General features: G+C 44.8%; 1 protein-coding gene across 3 annotated transcripts in view; it reads left to right on the forward strand.

Annotated features, from left to right (window-relative positions):
- Nucleotides 1–1,430: 1,430 nt before the first annotated feature.
- The window catches only part of RTN4 (reticulon 4), a 46,875-nt gene continuing 31,293 nt past the window's right edge, over nucleotides 1,431–17,012 (forward strand). The window contains exons 1-2 of one of the 3 annotated variants that reach the window (XM_088532321.1): nucleotides 1,431–1,955; nucleotides 16,886–16,942. In XM_088532321.1, the coding sequence (XP_088388447.1) occupies nucleotides 1,502–1,955; nucleotides 16,886–16,942 (511 nt within the window). In that variant the 5' untranslated portion in view covers nucleotides 1,431–1,501. The remainder of the gene's footprint in view (nucleotides 1,956–16,885; nucleotides 16,943–17,012) is intronic. The other 2 variants (XM_088532295.1, XM_088532302.1) reach the window with 2 other exon arrangements.

Raw genomic sequence — 17,012 nt, forward strand, 5'->3', positions numbered from 1 at the left:
GGTATATAATAAAAAACTACACAGAAACTTTGTATTTTGCTTTAGTAAAGCTGGCGGCGCAGGCCTGGTCATCTGCTGGTGAAAGGGCTAAATGCCCCTATGGATTTTACAATTGTATTTATTGATAAGGTTGTTACTCCTGGCCTTTTATCATATATAAAAGCAGAAGATAGTTACTGCTTTCTTAATGTAATTCACTACATTAATTTTGAGTTCCCTCCAAGTGTCAAGACCTGAGAGCATGCATTACCCCAAAACTGAATGGTCCCCACCATGAATGCTCCAAATTTCCTGGTTGGGAGGAAAATGGAGAATGCAGGATTCCTTCGCAAATGCCTACACTGTGCCCACTGGTGCAAGGCACTGGGCAGACATAGCAATAGGTAAGGGGAAATGATGCCAGTTTATGTATCACTGACGTAACTGTAGGTGAAGTTCAAGGTTTGCTCTGGGCAGCATGGTATGGAATTCAGTAAGGACGATGGGGGCTGCTGCACCAGTCCTGTTTGTAATTGCCTGTATGCAGCACGTTGGCTGCAAGAGGGCTGTAACAATAAAACTAGGTATTGGATTTAGGCATTTACTGTATGGAGGAACTGGGTTACGTGCTTTATATTTAGTGATATATTTATCTATCTGTCCTGATGTTTTGGTATTATATGACTGGAAATGAAGTCTCAGACCTTGCAGGCAACAGTATCAGCTCATGCTGTGAAACTTTGTATCTCTATAGGGAAATCAGTGTTGCCTTCACTGCACTTAGAAATTACTCTTGGCTGTTGACGCTTCCTATAGTCGCAGGATTGAGCTGGGGAGGGCTGAGGTCCTCGCACGCAGCCGAGCCCTGATCTCCGCTCGTTTATTTGCGTGGAGACCTATAGGAGAACAGGTCGCGTGTGAATGAAAACCCGCAGTAGCGGCCACGGAGGCCGTGTGCCCCGGGCCATCCTCTCCCGGCCCGGTACCTCCGGAACCCAAACAAATAAATGAACAAGCGGATGGAGGGAGGGAGGAATGGAAGCAGCGAAGGCGCCGGCAGGCGCTGACTCACGGGCCGGGCCGGGCCGGGCCGGGCGGGGCCGCAGCCCCGCGGCGCCCCCTCCCCCATCACAGGGGCCCGGGGCCGGGCGTGGCGGGGGCGGGGCCTCGGCGGGCGGGGGCGGGGTCACGCCCCGCATTCTCCGCGCTGAACTTTCCCCGACTTCGCCACCGCCCCCCCCCTCCAGCGCGCTCCGCCGCATCCCGCCGCGCTGAATATTCATGAGGCGGCCACACCCCCGCCGCCGCTCCTCATTGGCCCGCGCCGGCGGCCTGCGGCTCGCCGCGTGCCCCCATTGGCCGCGGCGGCGCGGGGGCGGGGCGGCGGCGCCGCGGTGACTCACAGGGCGTGGAGGCCGGTCCCGCAGCGGCGGCGCAGCCCTGCCCTCCCCCCGCGGCAGCCGGAGCCGGCAGCGCAGCGCAGCCCCGCCGCCCGCTCATTGTTCCGCCAGCCCCGGGCGCTATGGACGAGCTGGACCAGTCCCCGCTCGTCTCCTCCTCCTCCGCGGCGGGGCCGGCGCGGCCGCAGCAGCCGCAGTTCAAGTATCAGTTCGTGCTGGACGACGAGAAGGACGAGGAGGAGGAAGAGGAGGAAGAGGAGGACGAGGAGTTCGACGAGCAGCTGGAGGTGATGGAGAGGAAGCCCGCGGCACCGCCCGCTGCCGCCCTGCCCGAGCGGCCGCCGCAGCTGCTGGAGCTCGGCGGGGCCGCCGAGCCGCCCCGCCCCGCCGCCCCGGAGCCGCCGCAGCCGGAGCGGAGCCCCCCGGGGGCCGCCGTCTCCTCCTCCTCTTCTTCCTCCTCCGCCGCCGCCACGCCGTCCCCCGCGCAGGAGCAGCCGCCCGCCCGGCCCCTGCCGAGCAAGCCCGAGCCCCCCGCCGCCGCCCCGCGGAGAAGGGGCTCCTCCTCCGGCTCGGCTGGTGAGTGCTGGGGCTGGGAAGGGCCGCGGAGCCACCCCGGGGCGGCCGCCGCTCCCGCCGGGCGGCGCCCGCGCTCCCTTTGTCTGCGGCCGCTCCCTCCCCTTCTCCCTCCTTCCTTCCCCGCCGCCGTGCTGGGCGCGGCCCCACGTCCCGACCCCCCCGCGTCGCCCCGGCCCGTTTCGGGGAGAAAAAAGGGAAAATCTTCCCCGCTGTTATCCCTCTCCCTCCCCCGTTTCTCGGGGAAATGGCGGGCGGGGGAAGCGCCGCCTCGCACATGTTCCGCCCGGGGGTGAGGCCGCCCCGCCCTGCCCCGCGCCGCCGCCTGGCAACGGCCGCGCCGCGGGGGGTGGGCGGCGCCCGCCCCGCCGCAACGGCCGCAACGGCCGCGCGCGTTGGTGCCGCGGTGACCCCGGCCGAGGCAGCAGCTGCCCCCGCGCGGCGTCCCCAGCCCCCGGGTTGCCGTGAGAGCCCCTCCGGGAACAGTGTCCCCTTCGCGGTGCTGCTGCCCGCCGGGCGGTTGCCAGAAGGCCGAACTGCGCTTGCGAGGCGTCCGCGTGCGGACGCGGGCCGGGGATGACTCATGTGCTGGTTGCCGCCGCCCCCCGGCTCCCTTCGCACGCAGCGTGAGGTGCGGGAGCCGCCTCGAGGGGGTTAAGGCGATGGAAAGGAGGGGTCGAGGTGCCTGCTTGTGACAAAAGTAGTTTCTTAATTGCTATTGTCTTACGGTGCTTCTCCTATATTACGAAGATACGAAATTCCCGTAATGAGTTGATAGAAAAGTGATACTTAGGGCTTAATTACCAGCAAACCAAAAAAAAAAAAAAGCCTGGGACACAATAAAAAGGCTTTGTTAAAAGACGAAACAAATTGAGTTTTCTGGAACTTTTCACAGCACATTTAATCCGTGTAAGTGAGAGGAGCTCTTGGGTGTGCTGTTGCCTGCAGGAAGCCCAGATGCCACAGTCTTGGTCTCTTGCAGGCTCTCAGCATAGCAGTCTGCGGAGGAGAGCGCTTTCCTTCCCACCCTCTGGAGGGCAGATAATTGCACAAACTTGCACAAGATTTACGAGGCACGAGGCAGGATAATTCGAGATAGGTGAATAGAGGCTGTTCTGGGTGAGTTGTTTGGGTGGAGCTGTGGAAACTTTGAGCTGAACGGAATGGAAGGAATGGGATCCACCAAATCATATGTTGCTCTGAAAAGTAGGGATAAAGGCACTATTTGTAGAGCTGCCTTCCCCCCCCCGGCCCTTTATTCCCTTCCCCCAGAAGAGGAAGGCAAGGAGCAGAATAATTTCTGAAATATTTCTCCTTTATAACAGTGAAGGAGATGTATGAGAGCTGAGTAGTGTGGGTGAGAAGTGGTGTAGGAGAATAAAGACTTAATTGGAGGGGACAGAATTCCCTGGGGATGACTGGAGCCTGTGGCGCTCACTCTGGAGGTGGTGCAGCTCCCAGGGACAGAGGTGCTGTGCTGTGCTTGGCTAATGATCGGTCAGGACACAGGTGCTGTGCTTGGCTAATGACAACACAATAGGGTTATGTTTTAGTCTCCTGAAACTACTAAACAAAAGGATTAAACTGTTTGACAAAAGTATTGGCTAGAAATGTCACACATACTTTGGGCCTCTCAGATGGATGAGTATTTTATGTGTTAAGTATCCATTAAACATCAGCTTCTCCCCTCCTTCCTTGTTTCAACACCAGCTACCTCGGTGCAAAGCCAGCTCTATCAGAATATTTAATTTGACTTCAAACTAGTTCAATTCCAGTGTTCTTGTGAAAGCAACAACATTAAATGGATGTATGGGCCCTATGGCAGGGTGCCTGCAGAAGAGCTATGAGACCTCCTCATCTTAGAAAGGGTTATGGCTTCATTTACTTTCAGCTTCGTTATATGGATTTAAGGTATGGGTGAAGAATTTTAGTTCAACGTTTAGAAAATATTCTCTTCATCCTTTATAATTTCAGACTTCGATCAAGTGAGGTTTTCAGACTTCAGTTTAGTGAGGTTTCCAATCTAAGTGAGTTGGAAAGGGGTATTGCAAAGAGATGAAGAAAGCATCATTGCCTATAGTGAGTGTGCAAACAACAGCAATGTGTTTTTTTTTTTTTATCTGCGGCAATAGGTCACAGTGCTGCTTTTTTTTTTTTAGTAGTGCAGCACTAGAGAAAATGTACGAGCTAGTTCATATCCCCTTGAAATGTACCATTTATATGTCTGGTGGTGTTTTAAAACCTACATATTTGTAACTGAGGATTAGCTAGATATTTATAAATATACAGTATCACTGTTAGCCTGTGACATAATAACATGCTGCACAAGTCTGTGGCTGTTTATCAGCAGACCACCTTCTTAAGGGCTAATATAAATACTTGCAGGAGAAGAAAACGAGCAGGACAACTGCAGTAAAACTTCTGCCCTCTCAAATACTTTTTTTGGTTGCTCACTGGTACACAGGAAGTAACCTTACAGAAACATTTATGACATACTTGAAATTATTTTCTTCTTGACTTCTTCACAGTTTAAATCTTTTGATTACCTACATTTGCATGAGATGCAAAAAAATAATATATTGAGGTAGCTGTACATGGTAGAAATAACGCACACTCTTTTTTTGGCTGTGCAAAGTAAAACTAAGTAGTAATCCATAATGAAATCAATACTTTAATCTTTAAAGCCTAGATCTTAGCAGCACGTACTGCTACTGGTAAGGGCAGGTTTTATGCCATTTTGTTAGAAGAGGCTCTTTTAGTTTGAAACAGAGCCGTGCGCTGGGGATCAAACAGGCTGGCTGTGAATGGAGATGAAGGGGATGTCTCATTGTGTGCTGGTTTCTGCAACTCCGCCGCACAGGCTGTGAAGGCCAAGTTTGTCAGGCTTGTTTGCTGGTTAGCTTTCTAGCGTGTGGTATGAATTCATCCACGGGAAGCAGAGATTCCATCAACAGTTCTTCCCACTGTGTGCAGTGTATCCCACTTCTATCCTGCAGTAGGAATACTTGCCTGCAGAAATGCTTCTTTGAAGTATAAGGCCTTATCTTTCCCTCCCACTCCTCGCCTATGTCTTAGTAAAACCAGGAGGGAGGTTGTTAGGATCTGCATGTGTCCAACTAGAATGTGCTTCGGTTCTGGTGCTCATTGTCCCCCATGGCGTCACATGGAGAAGACCCAGTGAGACTCTTTCAGTAAAGCCAGTATCTTCATTTTCATGTAGGTCACCAATCAGTAAGGTATCTTTTTATTTGTTTGGTTTTATTTATTGTCGTGTGCGTGCACGTTGTCTGACATAGTGGGACCTTCTATCTTTCTTACCTGATGCAAGATACTCTTCAGGCAGAAATCTATTTCTTCTCTAACCAGAAGTATGCACGGGGCCAGTCCTGCCATGTTGTGCAGTGTGTGCGCTTGCTGGGTATTCCATGGTTCGCTTTCCAGGGTGAAACCACACAGCTCGCACCTACCGTGTAGCCCTCAGGGAAGTTTCAGATTGCATTGGGAGTTTTCCCTGTGGAGGAGAACCAAAGAAACCGCAAACAACTCCTGGTTGTTTACCTCTTTCTTCCTCCTTATCTCCAAGAAAGGAAGTTTGCAGCATGTCTGCAAAGTGACAGCTCTCTTGACTGCGCTGTTCCATAACTACTGACCACTGGGCCTCTCTTACCTTGTTTGATGGCCACTGTGGCTCTTCTATGCGAGCCCAGGACAGTGTTCAAGACTCCTGATGAGCTATGTTCTCCCATGGGTTAGCAGAGAGGTGCTGGGAAAGTGTCAGGTTCTTCTGCAGCAGCTTATCTACAGGTGGCTGAAACCTCCCTGATAGTTGGAATGTAAAGGCCTCTGGTCACCAGACTCCAAATTTTGCAGCTCAGGGAGAGAAATAAGCTGTGATTTGTTAGCACCTGACTGGGGTGGGGTGAAGGGGAAGAAACTTAATGTAGAATTTGTACTGAAATTCTGATTTCTGAGCAGTTCACAGTTGCATCTCAGTAATTTGCCATGCATTTTCCTGGTATAACTTTTGGGTTGGTGTATTGTGAGAAATTAATTTTCACAGTTTGCCTTCCTCCTCCTCCAGTGCCCGGTATGGGGAGGATGTGGGTTTTGGAGAGCATTCAGTCTAAGAGCCTGGCAACATAGGGAAAGCTGTGCAATCCTCACGCGCTTACCTCTGCTGACCAGCTTTTCCATACTGTTGGCAGTGTGCTTGGGTGATACTCGTGGTACCGGCAGGACAGAGACGCAAGAGAGCTGTGACTGGGTCCAGTTTCCCAAAGCCCATGATGGATGTCTTCTCTGACACTCCTCCTATAGATGAGCTATCTCATTACTCGGTGCAGAAGCTTGGATGCGCTATGCAGCTTCTGTAGCTCCTCCATGCTTGTAAGCACAAGCAGGGTGAAGCCTCCCTGCTAATTCTAGTCTTCAAATGTAAGGTGATTTGCTTGCTGATTTCTGTTCCTCCCTTCAGGTTTGTCTAGAGAAACGCTCAGTTTCACAATGGGTGTTTAGATTACAGCCCTGGCAGGCTGTTTAGCACAAGTAATACTAGATTCCCAGGTATGTGATCTGTCCTGCTGGTTGTGGATCCTGCTCAAAGTAGCTACTGCTCCCCCCAGGCCTTGGTAGAGCCTGGCTTTGAGGAACTTCGCCTGTGACTCCACTGGCTGTACTGCTCGCTGCTGTGTGGTGGTTCCCATCAGGTCAGTGTGACCTTGGAGCACACAGGAGGTGTTAGGAAAACAAGGACCAGTTAACCTACAGCATGAGGCATATCCGAGTTTGAGTTACATGGTTCTTTGTTTTGTGTTAAACCTGAATATTTTGAATGAAATAAGCCTATTTCTTGCCATTTCTTTTGAGCTAGCATGTTACTATAGTAACCATTACAAAAATTAGCAATGCTTAGTTCACTTATCTGAAAATGTCCCTTAGGTTCTGGATCTTTCATAAGCAAGGAGATGCGCCTTGCTCTCTTGATTGCTAGAAGACATAAAGCAACACGTGTAGTCTACAGATAATGTTTGTCCCGAGATATGCTGAAATGCTGAAGTGCAAAGTAGGAAAAGAACTTATTTAACTAGCAACCTACATTAGAAATGAAAGAAAAAAAAGGTTCTTGCTACCAAACAAAAAAGAATTGTCTCATATCTGACTTACTCTAGAATTAGTCTTGCAGACAAGTATATCTTCCCCATTTTTAGTGGCTTTGTTTCTCTGATTATTGCTTTCTAATGTGTAAAGAAGGCTGCTGCTTTTTTTAAACTAGTCCTTTCTTCACTTTGACCTTCCCTGGCTTTGTTGCAAGGCATGTTTTTAATCTTAGAGTTCCATAAGCTTTGGCTTCAGCTTTTTAATGAATGGAGCAATCATGCAGACCTTCACCAGCTAGGAAGAATGTGTCCTTAAATAAGACACAAGACTGATATAAACATTTACATTTTGGAAAAAAAAAGAAGCTCTCAGCCTAAGCTTCTGTTTATCTGATGTCAAAATCTGTTTATCCACTGATTTGAGTTTCATGACAGTTTTTTTTGAACTCTGCTGTCCCCCCTCTTATAACAGAACACAAAATTATGTAATGCCTGTCCACCTCTGACCTCCCTGCGTGTTAAGGAACTCCTGTATGAACCAAAGGAAAGAGGCATGTGCGAGGCCTCCAGAAAGCAGGTGTTGGCATGAGAGCTGTGAGGAACAGAAAGCAAGCAAGATCTGGCAGAGGCAGAAAGAAATGTCTGGTGGTGGTGATGGAAGAGAAGCTGTTTCTTCCTGTGTGTGTATATATTCATGGCTTCGGCTTGAGAAATGCTATTGAAAGGACAAATATATCATTTATAGTGTTTTAAATGTGCGATGTGCTTTTTTGCCTCCCAGCTTTTTAAGACGCAGCAAGTCGTGTCTTAAGTGGCAGGGAAAAAAAGAGCAGAGAGCCTAAACTAACAATGACAAAAATCTATTGCAAAATGCAGTAGTGCAGCACTACTTATGCCTGAGCATCTTTGCTGAAGAGGTAGATACTGGAATAGTGTGTGTGCAATGTATACAGTTTCATCCATTCTTTAAAATATATTTTTATATGAATGTTAGTGCCTCTAATGAATCCTCATCTTTTTTTCCTTTTTCTCTCTTTTTTTTTTTTTTGAGATGAATGTATCTGAAAACAGCAATTTGTTTTATTTTACAGGTTGTACTTTCTTAGATCAGAGGCTTGTTGCACAAGGTAATGTGTTGCGAACAGATAATAGAAGAAATCAATAGCCTTCCTCTCCTTCAAAGATTGATTTTCTTAAAAGATATATTCTGTAATCATAATTTAGTTAATCTGAAGATTAATTTATTTGATTGTGTGAAAATCAGGGAAAACTTCACCTGTACAAATCAAGGAAATGAAATCGTGTGATTGATACCATCTCTGAAATTAAATTGGTTTATGTTAGCATAATGATAGGATCTCATGGCTTTGTACATCCCTTGCTTTTGAATAAGTGTGGATGATGTCATTTATCTCTGTGTTGTGATAGTACCAGAGCTCAAACTTGTTTCTTACTTCAACATTCAGTTGAATAGTTTTGGTCCTAAGGAGGAATTATTCAATGTTTTTAGAGGAATGATTTAGTATTTTTGGTAACACATATTGCCAAAGAGTGAATACTTGTCTTCAAAGCCATGTAGAGTGTTGCAGCTGGACACGTGAGTTGGCAGCTGGCTTGATTGTTTCTCTCTGTCTAATCCTCTTTTTCATTCAGATATTTACTACTTTAAACTTTCTTTTAATATATAATATAAATGTTGATTTTTTTTTTTTTAACGTCTGCAGTTATTTAAGATCTCTAGTTTCATTCCAAGCCTCACTGCAAAATATTTGGTTTTAGTTGTGATAGTGAAGTGGTATTTCAAGCCACCAAAGGTGATGCTGGGAAGTTACAGTTGATTTTTTTTTTTTTGCCACCTGACTGTAATAAAGGGAGTTATTTATCCGTGACCTAATACTCAGTCTGTGGGAAGACAGTTTATGTGATTAGACCGGTTGATGCAGTTTGGAGAGAGGACACAAACCTTCAGGGCACAACAAAAGCAAGCGATGGTTTTGTTGTGTGTCACACAATTTACTTTTTGTCCAGATGCCAAATAGTTTATCTTTATTTTTCAAAGGATTTAACTTTCCTCATAGCAAGCCACAGTGGATTGCTGGTGTGTGTCCTTCTATTTCTGAGAATTCCTTATACTCTTTTATTATACTTGGCGCAAGAAGAGTGTAATTTCCCTGGAAATGACCTACGTAGTTCTTCCATGTTTTTTTTTTTTTTTTGTTTGTTTTTGTTTTTGTTATACTCTGAGTAACAAAACACGCCTGATAGAGACAGTGGTGCTGGTACTGCTGAACGGCTGGGAATGGCAAGAGGTGCATAGACCCATCCGCCGAAATGCTGCTTGGATCCTGTCCATAGTGTTACTGACCAAACTGGTTGCAGGAGGGAGCTGAGGTTGGTAGTCATATCTGAAGCATTTAATGGTCTTACCTGTGTTTTTTTTTTTTTTTTTTTTTTTAAACCTCCTTGTAATGAGCACTTGTTTTGGCAGCGTGAGAACTGTAAGGGAGAGGAGGCTTATAGAAGGCAGCATTAACGTGCCTTGCTTGTCCTTCCTTCAGCTTTGGTTTGCAGCTGTGTAGTGCAGGAGAATGGTTCTTTCTCTCTTTGGCTCAGCTGTAAAGTAAAAATTATCATACCTAATCACTGTCACTGCGCAGTGTAGTGTCTGTAGTGCTGAGCAATTCTTCTCAATTGTCCCTTTTCCAAAAGAAGGTAAGTTGCTTTAGAAATGACAAATAATTGCTCTAAGTTGGCCAAGGCAAATATGATATTGATCAAAATCTGCCTAAACCAACCAGAGCTTTAAGCACAGCAAACTAAAGCAAACTCTTTAAGTAGAGTTATAGAGCTTAAACCACAGGAAAATGTTCACTTCTGGCAAGAGAGTTGTATTTCCATTAACTGAAGTAAAGACTTTTTAAATCAGCAAACGTTGTTCAAAATGCTTGTTTATAACTATTCTTCTTCATTGTCTGATCTATTTCAAACAATTAAAATCAGAAATCCCCATGCAGCACAGTGCAACTAATTTTGCCAATGATACATCTTATCACTATGCACTCATTTTCACGAAGATCTAGGAAGTCCAACAGCTCTGTAAAGAGATTCCTGATATCTTCTCTCCACTTAGTCTCTGTTAATTATCAAATTTTGTGGATCTCTGAGATTCTACCTCTGATACCTTCAAGATGTTAGAAAAAGAGCTCCTGTTTTTGTTTAACACTTCAGCAATCTCCATCCTCTGTAACAACTTGCATGTAACTATGTTGCTCAAAAATTTCAGTTGTGGCTCTGCAAACAGATCTAATGATGTGAAAAGACACTGCTAGTGATTGAATCTTCTTTATCTTGAATTCATTAAATATTTGGTAAAATATGTTAGGGCATTTACATCACCACAGGAGAGTTTGAAACTGAGCTTGTGTAGGCAACTGTTTTCCTTAGGAAATCCTTGGGAGGCTGTGTGCCCTTCACTTTTCAGTAGGCATCTAAGGACTTGACTGTCCTTGAATTTAGCTGAATTTACTTCCTCAAATGGCCACGTAACTTATCCTTCGAACTTTACAGCAAGAGGCAACTTCTTACTGTGAGGATTGTAATCATACGCCGTGGGGCAGTGGGGATGGCAGTTCCTCCCTGTGATTAGGGAGCGCACGGGGGGAGCCTGAAAGGCTTGTGTAGCTTTGGAGTCTCTAATCGAGTAAAACTTAGGATCTCGCTACGCATGCATGTGTTGCTTAGATAATGGCAGGAGATCAGAAGTGCTGCTTGGGGACAGTCTTCAATGTGGATAAATTAACAACTAGATTCACCGAAGAATCCGAGAGCTGGTTTCTTTTTTCTCTCAGCCTCAGAAGGATTGCTGCAGATAGAACTTTCATGTTGCATATGAGTAATATCACAGATGTCGTTCCCTTGAGTAAACTGGCTTTGCCAAGCATTCTTCTCCTGCTAAATATTTGTGCTAACAAGAAAGGCCACTTAACATCAGAGCTCCATTGTGGTAGGTCTGCAAGAAAAATGCGGTCCCTGCCCTGCTTGTTAGTCGGAAGTTTTCTTTTTTTCCAAACAAAGAAAAGGTGAAGTAGATTCCTAAAGCCTTTAGTCTTGCCAACTGCCCTTCCTTGTTGCTTTAAGAACAACAGGCGTTCCCCAATAAATTAATCCAGGAAATAGATTTTTATTTTTGGAAGACTGAAACTGCCATCTAGATAATCCCTGAGACAGCCCCTACTAAAGCTAACACAGGCTTTAGGATGGAGTTCATATGCAGAAAACAACTTCAAATTTTTTCAGTTCTAATCTCTCATGTAAGAATGAGTTTCAGACCAACCAGCCTGTGGCTGACACACAGCATTAACTCTTGTGAAGTCACCTGTAAGAGCAGATGGATGGGAACATCAGTTATGGGAAATCTAGCTAGGAGGGAGAGGCCACATTCTATCCAATTCTTATATTCAGTGACCAAACAGAAGAGCCTTTTGGTTTCTTTTGGCAAGGATGTCTTGAAAAAGCTTCACCCCCCTCCACCAGTCATAAGTTGCTTTCCTTGGACCTGTCCTATGCCATTTTTTTCCCCCTCCATTTTTGCTTTCTTTTCTTGTTCTCTGGAAGTTTTAGCAGCTAATCTTCCTCTTTTGTCTTTCCTAGTTGTCTGAGAAACTTCTTTCCCCCACCCCCAACTTTTTATCCAAAGCATTAAGATGAAATAGTCTGTGAAATGATTTTAAGTTCATGCTGGTAAGATCGGTTTCTTGCCGCAATGCTGAATAGTGAGGAAGCCAGCAATCGGTAAAAGGGGGTTTAACTGACCCTCCTGTATCAGAGGTGGCTGTTGGCTTTTTGTTTCTAAACAAAACTGAAATCTGTTTCTTGGTGGTGGAATTTAGTGTTAGTTGAAACCATAATACAAGTGTTAGTGCTAGTTAGAGGTGAAGCTGCGGGTTACTTTTGAGGGAATGTTTAAAATCCAAATAAAATTTGCAGAATTTTAAAAATTTGTATTTTTATTATTTTGGCTAAGATCAAGTGGAATCAATATGGAACTCCTTGTGTATAGATATATTTTGACATTCCTTAAATACTTTTCCTTTCACTTTATACCATGTGGGTATAAAGGAAGAAAAAAAAAATCCAGAATGTGCTAGTGAGCAAAACTTTTCTCCCTCATTAGGCAAACGTCACTCATAGGCTTGCTGATGTGTGGGTGTGTGTTTGAAGCAAATTAATATGCTTCTGAATGCTATTAAAAATATTATCTGTCTACCCAAAAGGTCTCCTTTAATAAGAAAGTCTGTATTACTTTAAAGGAAAACCGTTCACAAATAGGATTTTTTTTTCCAGAATGCTGCAGCTGAGTCACTAAACTGCATCTGTATAGATTTGGGCAGACAAAATGTGAAGTAAAGGCTATTTTCTAGTGGGGATCCTCTGTTAATTTCTAGGCCACATTTTGCTGTATTTCATGAAACAAAACCTTCCCCCCCCCTCCCCCCCCCATGAAAACAGTAAGCCAGCAGTTCATTCTTCTGAATTCTTTCTTCAGTGTTATAAAGACTTCAGCTTCTACTTGCACGTATTTAGTGTCTTTTGAGTGAAGTTTTCCTGTAGCAAAGGCCTACTTCTGCTTTTGTTCAGAAAGGTGTTTTGAATATGAAAATTTCTTTAAAAAGTTCTGGAGCTTGACATATTTTGGAAAATATATGTATATATATTTTGAGAGGATTAACTTTAGTAGTTGTATGCCTTTTTAAAATTGTTTAATTTTTGCCTTTGATCTGCAAATGCAGCAAAACTACCCTCAATGATCTTACCTATAATACATCCTATTTGCAGATTCTTTTACAAATAAAATACTAAAAAATACTGCTAGAAGTACTTTTTTACAATGAATTGTTGATACTTTTTACATTGGAGCTTGTATGAGACCATAGCTAAAGTTGTACAGATCCCTGACAGGATATGTGCACACACAGTATAGTATTATCTTTGAATCTTTGGTTTGACCTGTAAAATGTTGCTGTTAACTTACAGCTTCCCAGTATGCTCAGATTATTACTTAATTGCTAGCTATGGGAATGGATTGTGTGAAGAGAAGACTTTAAAAATGTAGCTTGATTTATTTTTCAGTTGTATTTAAAAATAAATCATTTGGGTTTGATAAATGAAAATCTAGATGCCGATTGTTTTTTTTTCACTGAGGGAAGTTTGTGGTGCTGGAACAGAGCAACATGCAGGGGGAGGTCTGCAATGATGTCTGCTTTCTGTGTAACCACAGAAGTCTTCCTTGTTTTCTCAAACTGAAAGGCTTGTTGCAAATTTATACCTTTTTGGCGTCTTTCAAGTACTCCCATGTGCTGCAGAAGGACAGTATGCAGCCGGACTTTCTGTGAGGATGACTTCTGCTTGCAGTTGGCACGAGGACTGCTCTCCTGCATGCTTGTGCTATGCCTGTGAGTCTGGCAGTCTTGTTGTGTGCCAGGCTCAAGTGTGATTGATGCTGCATTTTCCCCCCTTTTATCTACCAAAGGATACATGCAGTTCTGTTTCCCTGAAGTTTCCATCTCCAACTCAAACTCATCAGAGAAGATTCTTCAGTGCAGATATCATTGCTTGGAAAAGATACCCTTCCCTTCATTCTGTCACTTCAATTAAGTGTCATTTGACATGCAGTCTGAGGGGATGGTTCCTGCGCTCTCTGATAACTGTTTTACTGCTGTGGGAGCTGCTCGGTTCTCCCCACTCTCCTAGGGTGGTTGTCGAGCCAGGGGCAAGAAAGTCCTCGTCTCCTCCTTGTAGCAGGAGAAATGCAGTTCTGATGTTGGTGCAGGGGAAAGTGGGTGATTCTCCTCATTTGCTTAGGAATTATCACTTTTATGTAATGACTTTTCACACTCATGCTATGCACGGAGAATGAAGTCTGGGTGTGGGCTTAATGTCCTTATAGTATGAGAGTCCGGGAATTCAGTGACTAGGCTGGCTATTGTACATATCTGTACATATCTGTGCTGTTTCCAAACATGGAAAAAACCTTCCTGCAGTGTGCTGTTCTCACGAACCATTTAAGAAATCGGCTAGCGCTGCTAAAATCAGTGTTCCTCAGTAGAAACCAAAACTGCTCTCTCTAGGATTGGGAAGCTTTTAAAAGACTTAAAGGCTAAAACTTTTGATGGAGGTTGCAGTTGCCTTTTGGAGACTTAAGTGTACTGTACCTTTGAGGTCTTGTTGCACTTTTCCCTCTCCATCTCCTTATCCAGTGAACTGTCCCCTTCTTTGAACTTTTATGTTTTTATTATTGACTTGTTCTCAGTTTTCCTTTCTTCCAGTGGGGAAACTATTCTCTCCCTGCCTGTTTCTGCGGGGGGTGTCTGAAGTCTCTTCATGCTGCACAGACCGGTCTCATCAGGTCCATCCTGCTTCACGCTCTCCTAGCAAATGACCCTAATGCTGCTCCAGCACAGCCTGGGGGAGATGGGACTGTGTGGTTCCAGGGAGGGAAGAGGCAGAGGATTATTCTCGTGTCACTGGCTCCTGGTGAGCTGCCGCAGCCCAGCTCCTTGGAGGCTTTGGCCCTCGAGAGTGAGGGGTGCAGTGCTCTGAGAGGAGTGTGTCGTGGACAGATAAGAGATTGGGCAATAGGGTGACACTAGCTCAGGAAGGGAGTGTGGGGACACTACAGCTGCATCGAACCACCAAGTGTTGAGCTGCTTCAGCACTGTCAGCATCCACACAGTGCACACAGCTCTAGGTGTATGGTCAGGGCATGCTGCTCAGCCCCTTTGTTTAGGGGAAAACACTCAAGAAGGAAAGTGCAGCGCTTCTTAGCACAAAGCCTAAAGCTGCCTGGTTGTAAAGCAGAGCACTGGCCCTTGACATGCGTGCTAGGTGTGCTAGAAATGAAAGTTGACAGATGGAGAAAAAACATTAAGTGATGCTCTTAACAGCAACAGTATGAGAAAGAGCAACTCTCTAGACTGACTGGTCCCACGCTGACTTCTCAGTGCAAATCCCTTCTCTAGAGCTACAAATCGGATGACTTGCTAAGTTGTCTGTGGGATGTGGGCTCTTGACTAGCTGTTTGCTTGCAGAAGCAGCAGCACCTGGTAGCAGAGCAAGGGTACACAGAGTTGAGCCTCTTCTGGAATGCAGAGTGTACACTGATACCTGGCAAGATATTGATGAGCAAAGTAGTTCTCTGTGCCTTCCAGTTTCACATACTTAATCCTCCAGTATGGTTTTTACCTTTGAAAGCTTTTGCCACCATTAACCTGAACACTGTTTTTACATGCTCTGCACTTGGGACAAGAGGTTTGCTTTGTGTGGTCCTTAATAAGAAAACACAATTTCGTGAGAACCGAGAAGTCCTTATAGTATAGCTTGTCAAGAGTTAAGGAAGCCTTGAAATGTTGAGTCCTGCATTCCAAATTTGTTACTCTGTTTTTCTCATATCTTGTCATTTTTTGTGGATTATAAGCAGCGCTCGAGGGTGAACTATATCATGCAGCTCTTGAAACAAATATAGCTGTACGTTGTGACAGGAAATATAGGCCATGAGGAGACTTCTTATGTTTAGAAAACTGCTCTTGGGAATAATTTGGGTAAGCCAGGCAGGTCATGAGTACCTTGAAGTGGCACAGTTTTTACAGAAAGTCTTAGTTCATTGCAGAAATGAACATTATTGTTGCATCATTAGATGTGTGCATGCTGCTAGGCCTACAAGTTTACTCATTTTTGGGCTTCTGTGTTTGTTTAAAACATAGTTTTGTTACACTGTGACAATAGAGAAAATTTTTAAAAGGCTGACTGTGCGCAGAGTCAGCACTTAAGCTCCTAAGATTTTAGTTTTCCTACTTTTGCCTGTACTTTGTCCAGGCAAACAGCAAACTAAAGATGGTTGGAAATTCAAAAATCTAATTGTAGTGCTTTGACAGATTTTTGGATCCCGCTAATACACTTAATGTAAATTGTAATTAGGCTTTAACAGCATTAATTTGAAAACTTGTACACTCGCCAGAATGAAATCATATTTATCTAACTGTTAATATTTTTATATTAATGTACTAGCAATAAGCCACAGTGCTTCATACTGCATACTTCATACTGCAGCTGATGCAGAAATTCAGAGGAGCATGTATTCTGATTGGGCTGAAATAGGAAATCTGGGGTTTTATTGTGGAAGCTAGTAAGGCCAAAACAAATTCAGAAATATGCTCCATTGATCATGCCAAAGAGCAATTTAAAATAGTGCCTTCATTTGGCAGCTTTTCTACATTCTAACATAATGAAAATAATAATAAAGAGTACAGTCATTTATTGTCTCCTCTTTGGTCAGCACTGGTATGCTTGATGAGCTCTCTGTTTATGGATGATTTCAAAACTTACCTTATGTAATTCAACTTCCTAGAATTTTTGGCTAAAAGAGCCTCCTTGTTACTGCTTTATTAATGCAAGTTAGTAGGAGTTAGGAGACCCTTTGATCAAAGCAGCTGATTGAGGACAGTGTGTCAGTGTCAATGGAAGCGTGTTTGTTTTGTACTGGTAAGAGTCCGTAGTGTGAGAATAGGCTAGTTACTGTGACCTGTTACCTTAAAAACCGTTCCTGGATTGAAGGGTATAGAGGCCTTGGTTACTTGATAAAGAGCCTGATGTAAATGGAGAATTCTGACCGTTGGCTCGCCCGACTTACCTGGCTTGTATCTACACCTGCCAAAATCCCCACAGCATTAGCTGTTGGTCATACATCTGTTGGTTTACTGGAAATTTACTGCTTGCTTCCTCTCTCCCTCTTTCAGACTACTTAGCCTTTATTTCTGCTGAGGTTATTTGTTTGTTTTTCAGATGAGACCCTTTTTGCTCTTCCTGCTACATCTGCGCCTCTGATGCACTCCTCTGCAGGCAAGTTCTTTCTGCTCGCCTTTGTCTGATTGCGCCCTGCATTTCTGATCTGATCTCGTTAACACTTTCC

The sequence above is a fragment of the Tinamus guttatus genome, unplaced genomic scaffold (assembly GCF_059628265.1).
Source record: "Tinamus guttatus ecotype Peru unplaced genomic scaffold, ASM5962826v1 Tinamus_guttatus_pri_ptg000033l, whole genome shotgun sequence".
NCBI classification, from domain to species: domain Eukaryota; kingdom Metazoa; phylum Chordata; class Aves; order Tinamiformes; family Tinamidae; genus Tinamus; species Tinamus guttatus.